The sequence below is a fragment of the Camelus ferus genome, chromosome 11 (assembly GCF_009834535.1).
Source record: "Camelus ferus isolate YT-003-E chromosome 11, BCGSAC_Cfer_1.0, whole genome shotgun sequence".
In the NCBI taxonomy this organism is placed as follows: domain Eukaryota; kingdom Metazoa; phylum Chordata; class Mammalia; order Artiodactyla; family Camelidae; genus Camelus; species Camelus ferus.
In genome coordinates, this window is record NC_045706.1 from 41,899,621 (window position 1) to 41,917,686 (window position 18,066).

The following is an 18,066-nucleotide window of genomic DNA, read 5'->3' on the forward strand; positions in this document are numbered from 1 at the left end:
AGAGAAATGAATATACATGGGCAGCAGAAAGAAGGATTATCACTATTGTGTATGATCAACAGAGGGGAAAATTAAGGTCTTTGTATTGACCATATAGGAGGCATATTTGGGCTTGGGATGAGTAAGGCTTTGAGTTACTTCATTAGGATTTTAATTAACCATTTATTAAAATATAAACAATTTCCTGTCAAGGACTTCAACATTGGTTAAGGGATCGAATTGGGATGTATTTCGGGTCCTTTTCAAATTTTAGCCTGATTCTTCATGTATAATAATAACTTATAAATCATAGTGTGATTATGTCTGTAGATAATTATAAATAAAGTGCCATGTAAAGAAAACAAAAAGATCTTTGGCAGATGAAATTTCATTCACTGATATATAGGTGAGGGAGAATAATGTGCTTGTAGTCTAACCCAGTCTGAGTTCAATAGTATTTAAATCAGTTCCTTTAGGTAAAGATCAGCTTTTTTAGGTAAAATCCTCAGTCCTTCAGATTGCTACCTTTTCACTTACATCCTATCCTGATTTTTCCCAAAGATCTGAGAACAGGGGCAGAAATTTCTCTGTACTTGAGTCTTCCCATACCTATCTGGATATTTCTAAAGCTACAACCCCTTACTCCACACCCTCAAGGTGAGAGTGAGTAGAAATGTTATTGGTTGCCTTCCTTGAGCACTTCTACCTCTTTTCCATAATTCTCTGAGCCAAAGGGTATAGGATTTTCTTCTACTTTACCTACCTCATAACCATCATCTAATTTATACTAATCTCTGGCCTAAGCCTTATGGTGGACTGGGATATCTTGTATTCACCATAGGAGAAACTCTTATCATTTGGATCAATTGGCCTAGTCTTGATATATTAAACCATGAACGTATTTATATTTCACCTGTTGACAATGTATTGATTTGAAGCTTAACAACTTGCTTAAAAAAATCCTATATAGAATGTCAAAAGTTAAACATTAACTTTTCCTTTCATATTTCTTATGTAACAATCTAAATTCTTAGCAGAAAGGTGCTTTGGATTGAATAGGTCTTGTACCCAGAAAAATCACATTAATATTTCCAAAACATTACCCCCTTTCCCATTACACAAATATCCTGGCCCACAAATTTGATCATGGTAATTTCCTTTTTAAAGCCCTTCAACCGTTTCCCATTCCTTCAAAATTAAATCCTTCTAGAGGCTTTCCTAACTAACCAGACTACAGTAGGGCCCCTGTGTGCACTTCCACAAGTTTCCATACTTCCTCTTTCATAACACTCATCAGAATCTTACTTTGTCAATGTCTATCTTTCCCAATAGATTTGAACTCAAAATTTCCAACATCTAGTGTATAGTCCTTGGACATAGCAGGTGCTTATTAAACACTTGTATGAGATATAATTTTAATTATATGCATAAATTATGTTTCTCATCTGTAAATCAATAAATTGGTAATCTAGTTTACACAGTTCCTTTTAAGATTTGTAAATTTGATACCATAAAAGATGACCTCACTGTATTTGGGCTGACAGAATCAATTTCTAGTCCTCCAGAGCTAGGTTTTGGAACATAGAAAATTCACCAATAAGCGCCATCTTGTCATATTTCTTGACAAGTAGTAATTTATCCTCTTTTGGGGGACACCCCTACCTTGACACAAAAATTCTCTCAAACTACATGAAGGATACCTAAGTTCACAATAAGGACGTTTCACTTTAAGATACCCAATTATCTCTACAGATTTTTATCAACTTTCAGTTGTGCCAAATTTTCTCATAGGCTTACTTTATCTTAAGCTGGTCCTTCTGTTTTAGGAGGCTTCAATTAACCATATTTTGTCACGTTATAGCTAAATGGATGTGCCTAGAAAGGGTAGCATATAGCAATCTGTATGTGAATTGTTACCTTATTGGCTAATATTTAGGTTTGAAATTGGAAAAATCAAGGAAAAGAAACTTTAATTTCAAATAAAAAGGCACACTAAAAAGAGGTGGGGTACTATTTTTGATCCCCAAGATAGCAACAAAACTAAAAACTATTCCAAAGAAGTAAATGGCAACAGAGATCAATAGGTTGTGACCTATTTCTATAGTATTAAAAAAATTTTGTTTTGCACTTCCACTGAGTGCACTGCAGAATCTTAAGCCACATTAAAAACTGGGCAGACAAGTTCAGGGTAACTAAAGGAAGCACATTTTTCCACTGTGGAAAAGGTCCCTTCCACAGTGATGAGGTCAGGTACTGTCTTTTCGCCCTTTCCTGGCGCCCAGAACAATGTTTGTTGGATGACTGAATGGATGGATGGATGGATGAAGCTAGACTGCGAACGCTAAAAGATTAGTGGCTGTCGGCCCCCAAAGCACGTCTGCTGCGTTTCCAGCAGGCTGGCTAGCATCTCGTCATTCCCTCACCTTTCTGGCAGTTCTGAATTCCCATCTTGCCCTTCCTTCGGGATGACCAAAATCCTGACCCTAAACCGCGCCTCTCCTCAGTTAATTGCTCATTACTCACACAGACACAGCTGTTTCCTAGGAATGGCTGGCTGAGCAAGCGGGGTTTGGACGGCCAGTAACCCGGGACCTTGAGGGGGCGAAGGTAGCCTGCTCGCTTCAAAACCCGATGTAAAAGGGTCTGGACCCCCATTTTTCTAATCCTTGATAAACAAACAAGCCTCTCACTCTCACCTCCCCGAGCAGACGCCGTAGTGCCCACCTGGTTTTCCACTGACACTGTAAGGAGGGAAAGACGCCAAATCGCCCTCACCAGGAGAGAGTGAGAGACGAGCACGCGCCGCCCACGCCGCGCCGTCCGCCGTTCCCGCGCGCTCCGCGGTCCGACGCTTCACGCGCAGAGGTGGCGGGTGCAGAGAGCCACGAGGGCAGCCGGGGGCGCGTGCGCGAAGAGGGACTGGGGAGGGCGGGGGGAGATAGCGCCGCGCGCCAGCAGGTGGGCTCGCCCTCTCTCGCGCGTGCGCGCGGCGCGCCTTCTCCCTCACGTTCCCCGTTCGCCGCGTCCCCTCCCCGCCGGGAGCGCGCCGCCTCCTGCCCTCGCGCCGGCTCTGTCTCGGTCTCTCAGAGCTGCACGCTCTGCGGAGCTCCTGTCAGTGCCGTCGCCTCGGCAGCGGCTTTCTAGCCCGGCGGCTCAGCCTCGGCCCTTCAGCGCCGCGTCCTAGGCTGCCTTCCCTCCCTCCACCACTCCCCTTCCCTTTCCCGCTCTTATCTCCCACACGGTCCACCGAGAGAGCCTGGACACGAAGATAGCGGGCTTGAGAAAGGGGTTGGGAAAATGGAGGTGCCGCGCCTGGAGCATACCCTCAACAGCCCCACCAGCCCATGTGAGGAGGTGATCAAAAACCTCAGCCTGGAGGCCATTCAGCTGTGCGACCGGGACGGTAAGAGCGGGACCTTGAGAGGGGCCGAACCCGCGCTCGGGCGTCGCGGCTGCCGGGGCTCCGCCGACCCTGCCCGCCCGGGCAGCGGGGTCTTTTGTTGTTCTCCCCACCCCCGTGAAAATGAATGCTGGTGGGGGCTTCCTTTCGCCCACCTACCCTCCCCTCAGACTCCAGAAACAAAAGGACCCCGGGGCTCGCGCGTTGGCGCGGAAAGTCGCCGTCGTCCTCGGCGGTGGCGCTTCTCGCCGTCCTCGCCTGCCTGGCCCGGGTCGAGGGGCCGCCCCCTCTAGGGCGCAGTTGCAGCCGGCGGTTCCTGCCCGGGACGAGGCGTTTCCGATCTTTGCCGCAGTCCCGCTTTCCTGGGTCTCCTGGCACCGAAGGGGAGATACCTTCAGGATGTTTCTAGCATCCCCTCCCCCCCGTACACACTGGTTAGCGGTCTCTGCCCAGAAACTTAACAGTTTCTTTTTTGAACCTCCCATCTTCAGACCTCCTACGTCTAGAAGCCTTTTTATCCTCTCAAAACGGGATTGGGGTGACAGCTTCGTTTCAGTGAAAGGGCAGAAAGAGTACATTTCAGCACCAAGGACAGCCACAAGCTTAATGGTTTGGGGCTGTGATTCAGATACTAGAAAATCTGTAAAGGAAGTGGCCTAATATATCTGCTGTGATTCAGAATACGTGGCGAGTACTCACCATTGTGTCTTGATATTATATCACTTATTCTGTTGTTAAAGTTGGTAGTCTTCTAAAGAAGGAAATTGATTAAGCATAGGTCTGAGTGTTAAAGAGATAAACTAGTACTATATGCAGTATGGTTAGTTATAGGGCTTCTGTTTTAGTTGGAGTAGTTGGAGAGTCGGTGCTGTTTCAGTGGTGTGGAATAAAACTTCATTTGTAAAGAAGTCGTCTGGTTAGTATTAATTGGCCAAATAATTGTAAAATTGTACATCTGACAAAGAGAAAACAATTTACATGTTGTTAAGATGATCCCAAACAGTTTTGGCTATAAATGAAATTAATGTTTAACTGTGTATAGAGATTATGATTTTAAAATGCTTTTTAGCCAAGGTTATGTAGGTATACTAATATCCTCACAATTAAGGTCGTAAAATTGATCAGTATGTAATCCAAGAGGAGAGCTGAGGTCTTGTTTCCAGAGTCATTTACATGGTGGTAACTTAGGCGTTGCTATACAGTACAGTTTAGGTCAACTGAACACCGAGTTTCCATTTATTTATAAATTTAGGATAATCGCCCTTTGAGTAATTACTCTTTGAAGCCAACGCCACTTTAAATAATTCTGAAACAGAAAACAAATAATTCTGAACCAGGTGTAGTATGAATAATATTCTTGTAACAGCTACCTATATTTCTCTTATCCTTAGACTAGTTTGGTCACCATAGTAATAGGTGCACATATTTATGGCATCTAAAAAGACTCCTTGTTTTGGTATTCCATATATAAGCCTGCACTGTTAGACCATGCAGATTATTTTTAATATACCACGTAGGAAGTCCTATGGGTTTTAGTTTATACTTTTGTGAAATGACTTTTTCTAATTTTACCATTGTAAATATTTTGATTTTCCTAGATTGGTTTGACAGAAAACCAAGAGTCTAATAAAAGTAGATTTTATTTTCATTTACTTCAATGATTTATCAAAAGCTCATTACTATAGTTATTGGAAACAGGCAATCGATGGTTGCTCCTCAGAAGCCTTAATCAATATTTAAAATTTCACTTACCACGTTTCAAAGATTCTAAAAAAAATAAAGTTTTAAAAATTATATTTAGAGTTAATAGCATAGAGTACAAAAATTAATGTGCTGCATTTACCATTGTCTCTTCTCCGAGTAGTAATTTTATTTTGGCAATATTTTTTAGTTGTTTCTGTTCACATTATTAATCCTGCAAAATGAGCAAATTATATAATATTTCATTTTGGGGGGTACTGGTAGTAGGCAGTATCTATGAAAATTACTGCTTATTTGCGGATTTCTAATTGATTCAACATAGATTAATTAAATAGTGTTTCATTTTATAAAATAGCTTATACCAACAAATACAAAGGGCTAACTCTTTTATTGAAGGATGTGGAATTTGAACGTATCTTGTGTAAAGATGTTGTTAAATGCCTAACTTTTCTTTTTGTGACTCTATATGTCAATTCCAAAAATGTTAATTTTGCCTCATAGGGATAATTTAGAGATGATACAGTTATTTTTACAGAACAACTTTTAAATGTACCTTTAAGTTTTTCAACTGGATTTTATTTATCATAATTATATATTGAGAAATGTTCAGGTAGATGCTATTTCCTTCCTTCACTCCCTTCCTTTTGGTCTCTCTCAGGTCTCATTATTTTTTTCTTCTATAAATATAGAACATAGAAAAATTAGTATGTGACAGATCTATCATGTGCTTAAGTACATATAAAGTGCTATATTTTCATAATTTGATAATTATAGAAATAGATTTGTCTTGTTTGCTCTTTACTTTTCTTTATTTTACTCTATTAATCTGATGATGGGAAAAAATTAGAACAACATTAAATCCTTGGAAGTGAAATAAAATAGATTAAGAAAAAGTGTCATGTGATTATTTAATAAAAATTTCTTTTTACCCTCTCCACTTATAGACATTTTAAATTTTATAATATTTTGCATATCAATTAAGAGCTGTAGCTGTTGGTAAACATAACTGTATGTCTTATGTTTTCCTGGCTCTCCTCTTTTATGTTTGTTTTTTTTTCTGTCCAGTTTCTAATAAATTAATCTGTTTACATTATTAGCAACGATTTACAATGCTTCTTTTTCTCACAGTTCTTCAAAATATTTAATAATCTCTGAAGAATATGGAATAGAGTCCAAGTGGTCATATAATTGGATTTTTTAATTAAGCAAGAGGGTTCTTATACACACACATTATTTCATGTGTGCTTTTATCCTAGGCATGTGCATTTTGGTTGTGAGTATGTGGCCCTTCCTAGATGTTACCAGTAGTTCAAAATGAGGATTCTGGATAGACTTCTGTTGGGGAGGCTCTGAAGATGTACTGTAGATCTAGTAGTTTCTATAATCTCTGTTGTAAGTGAAGGAGTGTTTCTGATTTTCCATCTCTGCTGTGCTGAAGCATCCTCAAGTTGCATATATTATGTACTTTAATTGTGGCTTTTCAAAAAAAATCAAAGAAAAAAACATTAATATCTCATCTGGAAGCATCAGTAATATGGGAACTCATTTCCAGTTTTGTTTCTTCACATAGATACTTCAGACCCTCACTGACTTATGATATGACAAAACAGCTCTGACCCCACACATAGAATTCTATATTAGTTCTCTTCATCTTTTTTATCATGCATATACATATTGAAGCTCTTTCCTTGCTGAGAAGAAAAGATGAATCTTTATGTTGCTTTATATACAGCCAAGCCCCCGTACTCTTGTTATAATAGTAAGGAAGAAAATACAAAATTAATTTGTTGTACAGCACTTAAATTCACCCCCAAGGCGTTCTAGCTTTAACAAGTATTATTTCCATGATTAGAGCATTATGACTGCCTAGATATGGTTTGTGGAGTTTATGATGCTAGTTAGCAAGGGAACACATTTTAAAGAAATTGAACAGACAGAAGCTGGCCCATTTCCCTGTCTTTGTCTCTAATAGTAGTTTTGTGGAGGAAAAGGAAAAAAGTTTTTTCTTTTACATATTTTAAAAGATAAATTTCTTTGAATTTGGACTCTATCATATTTATTTAAATTATAAATCGGTTCTTTTTTATCCTTATTGACATGTGACTTAAATTTTAATTTTGGAAATAAAGTAATACAGAAGTGCTTAGTAGCACGATAGAGTTAAATAATTCCTTTTTAATATTTTATTTACTTGGGGGGGTTATTTGGTTTTTGGGTTTTTTGCAGAGAAGAAGTAATTGGGTTTATTTTTTTTTTAGTTATTTTAATGGAGGTACCGGGGATTGAACCGAGGGCTTTGTGCATGCTAAGCAAGCACTCTACCACCGAGCTATACCCTCCCCTCTGTATTAGATAATTCTTAATGACATTTTCTAAAGCAGAAACCTAGGAAGAATGCTCTTAAGTATTACCTTTAATAGTACAAGAATGCAGGGTAGGCACTACTCAATCTCACTGACATGCACACAGCATGGTGGTAATACATACATTTTAGAGTCAGCCTCTGACACAATATTGATAGCTATGTTACCCTAGGCAAATTATTTAACCTTTTTTTTAGCCTCAAGTTTTCCCATGTAAAATGAGTATAATTCAGTTTTGTAGGGTTGTTGAAACAATTAAATGAAGTATTACTTATGTAACATTTCTCACAATTCTTGACACAAAATAGAGAATAATAATTATTACTGTAAATGGAATATTATTCTCCACATGCCTTCTTGAGTTAAACTGCTGCTTTTTAACTCATCATTTTTGGCCAGTGTTTAGATCTTTGGGGTTTTTTTTTTTTTTCTCGTGTCAGTTATATTTGGTTTACACAGCAAATCCTTCTTATGTCACTTCATGAGTAGTCAGTGGAAACTATAAATTCTGAATTTTAAAAGAATAGTAAAATCATAGTTACAGTACTTTATCCTTTGCTGATATTTCTCTATCCCATCAGTAATATCCTCAGTATTAATCCTCAAAGCTATTTTCAGCTTCTACTTCAAACCTGCTGTTTGCAGTTGCTTTGATGACCTTGATACCTACTTTGGGTAGGTATTTGCATCAGAGCCCTTCTCTGTTCTTTATTTAACAATTTTTTTTAGGATTTTTTTTTTTAAATATACATCTGTACTGGCACATGTGACCTCTGGATTCGTTTCTTTAGATATGACTATAGAAATGCTGTCCATTTTTATTAGTATGAAACAACCCAAAAACAAAATAAAAACTAAAAGAAACAAACAAAAAGCTTGAAAAACATCAGATTACATTAAAACAATTTATATTCTTGGTAGCGTTTCTAATTCATTTCCAGAGAAGACCAGGAAGTTATTAGAGTAAAAGTCACATCAAAGGATGTGTGACCAGACTCCCTCCAGTGGTAGAATGACTGATATGTCATAAGTAGTAACATTGGCAACTTGCTTTGTTGCCTAGGTAAGTCAGCCAGTTAGAAATTCACTCCATAGAACACTATCTAGACAACTTCCAAGTCACTTTTTTTCATCGCTGCTGATGTTTCCTTGTCTTTAGGTCTAAGTTTGATTTTTCCTTTAAATTAGGTGAGTAGTTTCATGATAACTTTTATATTTTATCCTGGTTTTTAGGAATAATGGCAGCTGTATCAGTTACTGCAGTAAGCATAATTCTTCTACTTTTTGGTTTTCCTTCTCTGCCCTTAGTAAATGTATAATTTAAGTTTTCTTTATAGCATTTACCTCTTTCGTGGGTTTGTTTTCCTTTTCTTTTCAATTTCCCTGTAAGAATCTTTTTATTGTTTGTAAATTATTTAAAGTCTGTCTACCATTCTAAAGCATTTGCCTCATTTTAACTGTTTAAAATATTTTATTACTAGACAGTAGTTAAACTGTCTTATTAACATGACTGTATTTTATACAAATACATTTGAGAAGTAAAATTAGAATTTGGGAAGACCTGTACAGAAATAGAAGAGTTGAAGAGTCTCAACAGGAAAAATAGGCAGCCTCAGTGTGTTCTCTACATGGGAGGACAGTTAAGCAGGAATGGTACTAAAGAAATCCAAAAATCATTACCGAGCATTTGTGATTGAATTTTCAAACAAAATGGAAAGTGACCAGGACTACTTTAGGATTTAAAGTCTGGGAAATCAGAAGAATCATTGACAAGAAAGAAAAAAAGGAGAAAGGAAATAGTATTTAGACATCATGATGACAGTATTTTATGTCTCAAATTTAAGGTCTTATTGGACACCTAAATAAGTCCCAAGTGCCTTTTCCAGAGGCACTTCCCTTTCAGAGAAATCATATGCCCAGAACAGTGTTATATACTGCCTTCTTACTGCTTCAGTGGGGATCTCCACAGGAGAACACATTTACATTCTTTTTAGACTCTGCTTTTTCTTGATCCCCACTGTTTAGGGCTATTCATCATCCAATGATAATATTTTCAGAATCATTACTAGGTAAAAACTAAACCACTTGATACCTTATAAAGCATTATGAAATAGAGATTTTTGAGTCATCTGCATAAAGGTAGTTTTAGAGTCTTAGGAGAATTTTCACAGGCATTTAGTAGAAAATGAACAGAATTTGGAACATTAAGACTTTTGAAATCTAAGGTAAGAGACTTCCTTGGAAACCTGAACATTTAGCAACTCCACTTGTGTTCTAGGGGGAAAAGTTCCAGAATGAAGAAGAGAATTGTTCATAGAACTATATATTCCACTAGGGAGACTACAACCTAGGTGAAAAAGAAATATTAAAATTTGACTTCAGTTTGGGAGTGACCTCTAATGAGCTTTGTGTTTTACCCTTTGAACGTGAGGAGTGATCACATGCTGGGGAAGGCTAATTTTAAACACCAAAGATGAAATAAATCTACAATACGGGCTTTTAAAAAATGTGAACAAGTGCTCTGCATTTTGAAATCGCTCACTAGATGTGAGATGAACAAAAAGCATCATACTCTGAATTGTGATTAGTTTTGTTTGTGATATTATGATTATTTGGGCCAAGTTTGTGGTTCATTTTAAAGGGGTTGTGGGATTTTTGCATATATACTGTTAGTTGTAGTGGTTGTGGCAACCAGTATAGATAAATCTTTTTGTTCTCTATAGCCTGTGGAAGTGTTGCTATCTAATAATAGTATGAAAGGCTTATAACTTCCCTAGACATATGCTATGCCATTAAAGACAAGGCACAACATTTTTTTCATATGCTTTCTTTGAGTTTTTTGAGAAATAGTAAGAATTTCTTCCCAAAGTTAAATCAGTGTAAGTCCTTTTGGAGGAGAGTGATAAAACTGATTCATTCATCAGTTCATTTTTTTCATTGTTTAGTGAGAAAATAATGTGTCTTGTAATATTCTGTGATACTTTGATAACATTTTTAAAACAGTCCTATTTGTGGTGATCTCTTAAAATTTCAGAATAGCTTAATTTGATTTATTTGAATGATGAATCTTAACTCTAAGGATCAATTTCATTACTGATACTTTATCTGCATTTATAAGCTTGGTAATGTGTTGACTGTATTGTCAAATCCAGTTTTTTCAGCTTGTTACAAAGTTATATAGTCAATATTTATTTATGTTTGAAAGATATTTGTCAAAGGACTTTTTAATTAATAAAGTGTTTTCATATTTCTTTTGAAATACTTACACTGTGCTTCAGTATACCCACCTAAGTTTGGTGTGAAAAAATTAACTTTGAAATTTTCTATCTGTACCATTACAGTTAGCTCAAAAAAATAGGAGAAAAATCCATCAATTTAAATGATTGTCTATATGTAATTAGGCAAAACTATATTGAAATATCTTAATATCCAGTCCTTATTACTGAACAATTCCTACTCAATGAAAGCTGACAATAGCTTTTACAGAATTTAAAAAAAAATTTATCTACTTCCCTCAATATAGTTATCTCAATAATTCTGACAGTTTAGTTGATGGTGTGTTGATGGTAATCTAGACATTAAAATTTTCTTGTCCATTGTGTGTTGTTTTTAGCATCCTTGAATTTACCTATTTGGGAAATTTTAACAAAAGTAAATGGAGAGACATGCCACATTCGTATTCTTATGCAGTTAAATTGGAAAGATCCTGCATAATCTCAACATTTGAATTAAGCATAGGTGATGAATAATTTTGTATTCTCTGCATTTTTAGTCATGTACCAATATTTCTTTCAGTTTTTTGATAACAATTTACCAATTTAACATATTTGTTGCACTGTCATGCAGGATTTACTAAGATTTTTTTCCAGTTGTGTATGCTATTGTTTATAGGTGATGACTTTGTTCCGAGCACATTTTAACTGCTAGATTTACAATAACTTTAGGCATACTTCTTTTTTCAAAATTACAGAATTTTCAAAGACCATATCATTACAGGTTCCCCCCAACTCCATATCCAAAAGAAGAGCGTATCTCTGAAAGCTTTCCTAAGCCAAAGTGATGTAAAGTGAAGAAGCAATTACCTTAGGACACATCTTGCTAATGGATGCACAAAATAAATCCATATAAAGCACAGGTGCTCACAGACAGTTCAGAGTTCTGGCGGCTTGATGCTGAATGCTGACTGTAGTTCCCAGGGAGGAAGTTGGCTGTGCTGGTCTCCCTGCTCAGGGTACATACTGCCTCAGTAATGGCTCCCTGCAAAACGGATGCTGAAGATTATATTAGCTTTTCACCTTTTTTTTGTAGAAGGGAAAATCCTCTTTGGAATTTTTTGGTTAGCAAAAACAGGTACTACTGTAGATATTTTGTAAGAACCAAGTGGCGTAAAGCAAATTTTCGGAATGCAGAGAATATCTGTATTTGCAAAACCTTGACTACGAAACCCCATGAAAATTTACCAGTTTTTATCACTACACTGTAAATTCTACCAACAGATGACTACCATTGAAATTTAACATTGTATTTTAGCTTTATTGAGAGCTCCCAAATGTTAGCTGAAAAATCAACTGCTACTAATTAGTAAAGACTTTGAGACACCTGGAGCCAATTCTGTCTTAATGTTACATCAATTGTTAACATTTGTTTAACATTCCTGCTTTTAACTAGGGATCCAGTTCTAGTTTTATAGGTAATTATTTCATAACCTATGCTGGAAAAAGTGTAACTCTAACCCAAACTTAGAATAACTTCACAAATAAAAAGAAGTTCACAAAATTCAAAATGAACCCTCTATTTAATTTGTTCTGATGAGTTGAAGGGCCAAACAGATGCACCTGAGCCTTGCCTGCAACTAATTGAACACTGCATGCAAGCACATAATGTTTGTAAAAATTTTACTTGAGTAATACTTGCTGACTTCAAGAAAACAAACATGAAACATGATCAGTGCCATAACTTTTTATACATTGTGCCATTTTGTGCACTGAAGTAACAAAGTTTTATTTTGATGTTTATGCTAAATCATAAAACATCACAATTTAATGTATGCTGTAGTATAGTTTTTAAAATAGTTCAAAATTATTAAGAAGAAAGTTAAATGATACTGTTTGCTGAACCTCTTAATCAGCTGTGTGTTAAAAAAAAATGAAATCACTTGTCAGAACCAATTTAAGCCATTGGTTCTCAAAATTTATCACCTGGAGGGCTTGTTAAAACAGATTGCTTGACCCCACCCACAGTTTCTGATTCGTTAGTTCTGGGGTGGAGCCCAAGAATTAGCATGTCTAACACATTTCCAGGTAATGCTGATGTTGGTGATTCAGAGACCACACTTGGAGAACCGCGCTCTGTGTAGCTTGACCAACGATGTTCTTAGGTAAGGAAGAGATATTACATATCTGGTTTTAATATATCATTTTGAGGAATGAACTGGGATATTAAGCTCAAGCGTCTAACCTCTTACAGGGCAGTTAGAGATAATAGGAATTTTAAGAAAAGGTAGATAAAAATTAGGGGTGGAATTGAACATTTTTGAAGTGAAAATCTGTTAACTTTGTAATTAAACTGAAAGTGTGCGATATGAAAAAGGAGTTGTTGTTAATGGCTAAGTTTGCTAGATTGGGAGATTGGGTACATTTTGACACCAGTAAATAAAGTAGAAATTGTTGGCTGGAGAGAATATGAAGGAAAAGCTTTGATAACAGGCTACTCTCAAGCTATTAAAGTGTTTTCTGGATAAATTAGGTTTGAAATATTTGTGGAATACCTACCTAGATGGAAATGTCCAGAGGTGGTTAGAAATATCTATTTGTGTCTCAGGAAGGGAGTTTGAGGCTAAAGATGAAATTTGGTGGTCCTCTACAAGCTGTTTTTCTGTTGCTCCTGTATCTCCTTTATTAAGTGTTTCTTCCCTCATCTTCTTGTCAGTCTTTTAGACTCATGTCAGATTGTTGAACCGCTTATTAGAGTGAGTAAATTCAAAAGTTGGTGTCTTTTTTGTGGTGTCTAAAAGGAGCATTTGAAAATTAATTACTTTTGATATAATTAACTGTGGCTTGGGAGTGGTTATTTGGGGCAGTTAACATGGAAGAAATAACACTGACCTAAGTTCTATACTCGGTAGATTTCTCTCCCTTATATTGATGGAAAAAGTTAAATGTATGATTTTCTGTGCTTACTGTGAAAATACACTGGACTAATTTTTCCCTCCTTGGCAACATAAAATTGGCAACAGTGCATAAAATAAACTGTTGGAACTCAAATTAGCAGAAAAATAATGACACTGGAGCCTAAAGAAAAACTAAAATCTTCACCAAAGCTATTTCTAAAGCTTTCATACTGAACATGTACTTCCAAGACTTTATTTTGACTTTAAACATGCTAATTTTAATGTTACTATGGTCTGTATTGGATGCTAGTCTAAATAAGAGTTTTTTTTACACTTAATTTTTGTTCCTTACAGATTTGGGGGTCTAAACTTAGATAAATCTTCCATTTTAATAATAGTTTTTATGTAACTTTTTCAAGCTGCACTAAGTTTGGGTGTTTGAGCCTATTTTTATATATTTTCATACAGTTTAGTACATCCAGTATTAATTTCCCTGCAGCTTGATATGGTTTTTTGTTTATTATTTTTAGTGATTAAAGGGAAGAAAGGAAAGCCTAATGACTGAAAAAACAGTGATTCTGGAATTTGCTGTTTGCACTGTATGTTTTGCTAAAAGCTTTACTCATTCCAATTCTACTAATAAAATTTATATTAATAAAACTTGAGGTTGAAGTAGTGATAAATGTTCCACATGCAATCTAGCCATCTCTACCAGAATTTTTATTCTGCACCAATGTATGTAGAAGTGTATCTTCATCTATATAAATATTTCAGGAGCTACACAAATATTTCTAAAAGCTTCATATGGATCAACAGTCATTGAACTTTTTCTTCACTGCCTTCATAGTAATTTGAAGAATATTTTTCCCAGTTTTTTGCCTTTAGTATTAATACATTACAATTTAATTTATTGACATACAAAGACAATTGTGTATTAATAATTTAATGAAAAAATTAAATGTACTTTCCTGGATACCTGCATATATCCTGGATACTACTTAGGACAAAGAAAAGTGTACGTGTGTGTGTATTTACTTAATTTCACTGCATTTTAAAATGCAGGTGTGCTGTCCTTTAAGAAAATCTGAAATATGAAATCTAAACTTAGGAAACACATTCATCAGGGAATAATTATTTTCCCACAGTAATGTTCTCTGTCATTTCTCTAGTGTTATGTTTCCTTCAGAAGAATGTGACAGAAGAGCAAAGTGGCAGTAAAATATAATACCAGCTACATTGTCTATGCTTTCTTAAATTATCTTGGGAAATTTTTACAAGAGGACGTAAATAGTAGACATTGGAAATACAAAGATTTAACATTTTTAGCTTCATCTCTATATAAATCATGTCTAAGATAGCAAAGTTGTTATTGTGCTGACAGTTAAATTCAGAAACACTCTAGAATGCTGCATTCATATCATTTACTTACGAGTCTGCAAAGCTTTTTGCCCAGCATTTCTATAAACATTTCTTTAATTTTTTTCTCTGGGCACACAGAACTCTTGTGAAATGTCAACAACACTGTTTTTAAGTAAAAGACTCCTAAGAAAGCTAAGTGTGATGATGTAAGAAAACAGAAAGGAGAAAAAGGATTTTACCCAGAATAGTTTTTGTTATATTGAAAAGTAGTTCTGCAGAATTTTTGCATTGACTAATGTTATTATACTAACAATATAAGATAACATAATTTATTGTGGTGCCAGAATTTACTTAGTTGCTTCTAAAATGACTTTAATTGTCTTGTATAATCATTAAGCGTTTCTGCAAAAGGCTATATTTATCTGTTATACTCTGCTACTTTTTATGGGGAAATTATATGCTTTGTTTCTACAGGATAAGGACTTTCAAAAGTATCGCATAAATGCTATAGGTATATTGTGTATAAACCCCAGATGTCACATAAGATAATCAGTTGGGCCATGGAAGAAGTAATAGAAGTTCTATTAATATTTTTATCTTATCTAATATAAAAAAGTTTGATTAACCTTATCTATATAAATATTTCATATGTCAAACTATCATCTAACCCTATGTGCATGGGATGCCTTTATATGATTGGTGTATGGAACTGAGAAATAAAAATTATTAATGTTTCATAAGACACCTACTTGCTAATGCACTTTTTCCATTCTGATGTACCCATTCTTGTGAGGTATTTTTTGCAAATGTAACAGCCCTTAAAACCAGGTATCTTAAATAAGTTTAGAGGTTGTCATTCGAATTGCTATATCATAAAATGTTAAATCAAGATTATCAAAATAAGAACACATATTCATATACTTATTTTAGTAATAAAATATTTTAAATACCATATTTTTATTATATTAAATTTCTATTTTGTCCATAATCTACAATTTTTGTAATGTAATTGACCCTTGAAGAACGCAGGGTTGAACTGCACAGATCTATTTATGTAGTTTTTTCCAATAAATATTACAGTACTGTATGATTCACAGTTGGTTGAATCCCAAGATGTGAAACCTGAGTTACAGAGGGCTGACTGTGGGACCTCAGCATCCATGGACTTTGGTATCTGCAGTGGGTCCTGAAACCAATCCCCCTCAGTTATACCAAGGGATGACTGTATATTATACAGTAATATGTGTATATAATTTACAAAGAAATCTCAGCTTTTTTTATATGAGGTGTAAGATCAAAAAATTTTTTTAATTTATTGGCATATAGTTGATTTACAATTGTATTAGTTTCTTGTGTACAGCAAAGTGATTCAGTTTTGTATGTATATATACGGAAAAGAATATGAAAAACTGTGTGTGGTTTTTCCACTATGGTTTATTATTGGATACTGAGTATAGTTCCCAGTGCTATACAGTAAGACCTTGTTATTTATCTGTTTTACATATGGTAGTTTGTATCTGCTAATCCCAAACTCCTAATTTATCCCTCCCCAACTCCCTTTCCCCTTTGGTAACTATACGTTTGTTTTCTGTGTCTTTGAGTCTGTTTCTGTTTTGTAAAGAATTTCATTTGTATCATATTTTAGATTCCATATATAAATGATATTATGTTGTATTTGTCTTTCTCTAAAAAAAGTTTTAAGAATGAACTTTTTATTCTGTTTTTACACACCTTGCTTTATAGAGCAAGGTGTATTTGTAATAAATCCACTCAACATTCAAAAGTAGTCATTACGATTACATTACATAATTAAATACTCTTTATGATCAAAACCATTTCTTAAATGTGTTTTATAGAGGTATAATGATATAACAGTATATTAGCTTCAAGTATACAATGTAATAATTTGATATTTGTGTATGTTGCAAAATGACCACAAAATAATTCCAGTTAATGTCCATCACCATACGTAGTTGTAATTCTCATGATAAGAACTTTCAAAGTATTCTCTCTTAGTTACTTTCAAATATGCAATATGGTATTATTAATTATAGCCACCATGCTGTGCATTATATCCCCATGACTTACTCATTGTATGACTAGAAATTTGTACCTTTTGACCCCCTTCACCCATTCCATCCACCCACCCCTACCCCTGCTTCAGGCAACCACCAATCTGTTCTCTATACCCATTTATTCAGGGGATTTTTTGTTGTTGTTGTTTGCTTGCTTTTTGTTTTTGTTTTTTAGATTCCACATATAAGTGAGATACAATATTTGTCATTTTTTGTCTGATCTATTTTACTAAGCATGATACCCTCAAGATCCATCCATATTGTTTCAAATGGCAAGATTTCATTCTTTTCTATGAATGAATAATATTCCATTGTGTGTGTGTACATTTTCTTTATCCTTCATCCATTGATCGACATTTAGGTTGTTTTCATGTCTATTGCATATAATGTTGCAGTGAACATGGTGATGCATATATCTTTTTGAATTAGTGTTTCATTTTTCTTCAGATAAATTCCCAGAAGTGGAAATGCTGAATCATAAGGCACTTCTATTTTTAATTTTTGAGGAATCTCCACACTATTTTCTACAGTAGCTGCACCAATTTACATTCCTACCGATAATGCGCAAGGGCTCCCTTTTCTCCACATCCTCACCAATACTTGTTATTTCTTGTCTCTTTTGATAATAGCTATTCTGACAAGTGTGAGGTGGTATCTCCTTGTGGTTTTGATTTGCATTTCCCTGATGATTAGCAATACTGAATATATTTTAATGTGCTTGTTGGCCATCTGCATTTCTTCTTTGTAAAAATGTCTATTAATTTCATCTGCCCATTTTTTAATTTGAATTGTTTATTGTTTTGCTATTGAATTTTGTGAGTTGTTTATATATTTTATCAGATGCCTTATTAGATATGTGATTTTCAGGCATTATCTCCCATTTAGTACGGTACCTTTTTCATTTTGTTGATGGTTTTCTTTACTATGCAGGAGCTTTTTAATTTGATGTAGTCTTGCTTATTTATTTTTGCCTCTATTACCAAATGAAAAAAATCGTTGCCAAGAGTGATGTCAAGGAGCTTACTGCCTATGTTTTCTTCTACAGTGTTATGGTTTCAGGTCTCATGTTCAAGTATTTAA

General features: G+C 35.2%; 2 protein-coding genes across 11 annotated transcripts in view; one reads left to right on the forward strand and one right to left on the reverse strand.

Annotated features, from left to right (window-relative positions):
- FAM13C (family with sequence similarity 13 member C) overlaps window positions 1-18,066 on the reverse strand; it is a 536,869-nt gene that overhangs the window by 374,995 nt on the left and 143,808 nt on the right. The window contains exon 15 of one of the 8 annotated variants that reach the window (XM_032491449.1): window positions 11,220-11,700. The exons of the other annotated variants lie outside the window; for them this stretch is intronic. The gene's annotated coding sequence lies outside the window, so the exon portion shown is untranslated. Of the gene's footprint in view, window positions 1-11,219; window positions 11,701-18,066 lie in introns of those variants that run through there. 8 annotated transcript variants of the gene reach the window in all.
- PHYHIPL (phytanoyl-CoA 2-hydroxylase interacting protein like) overlaps window positions 2,688-18,066 on the forward strand; it is a 46,529-nt gene continuing 31,150 nt past the window's right edge. The window contains exon 1 of one of the 3 annotated variants that reach the window (XM_032491454.1): window positions 2,688-3,382. In XM_032491454.1, the coding sequence (XP_032347345.1) occupies window positions 3,277-3,382 (106 nt within the window). In that variant the 5' untranslated portion in view covers window positions 2,688-3,276. Of the gene's footprint in view, window positions 3,383-8,611; window positions 8,632-12,528; window positions 12,821-18,066 lie in introns of those variants that run through there. The other 2 variants (XM_032491456.1, XM_032491455.1) reach the window with 2 other exon arrangements.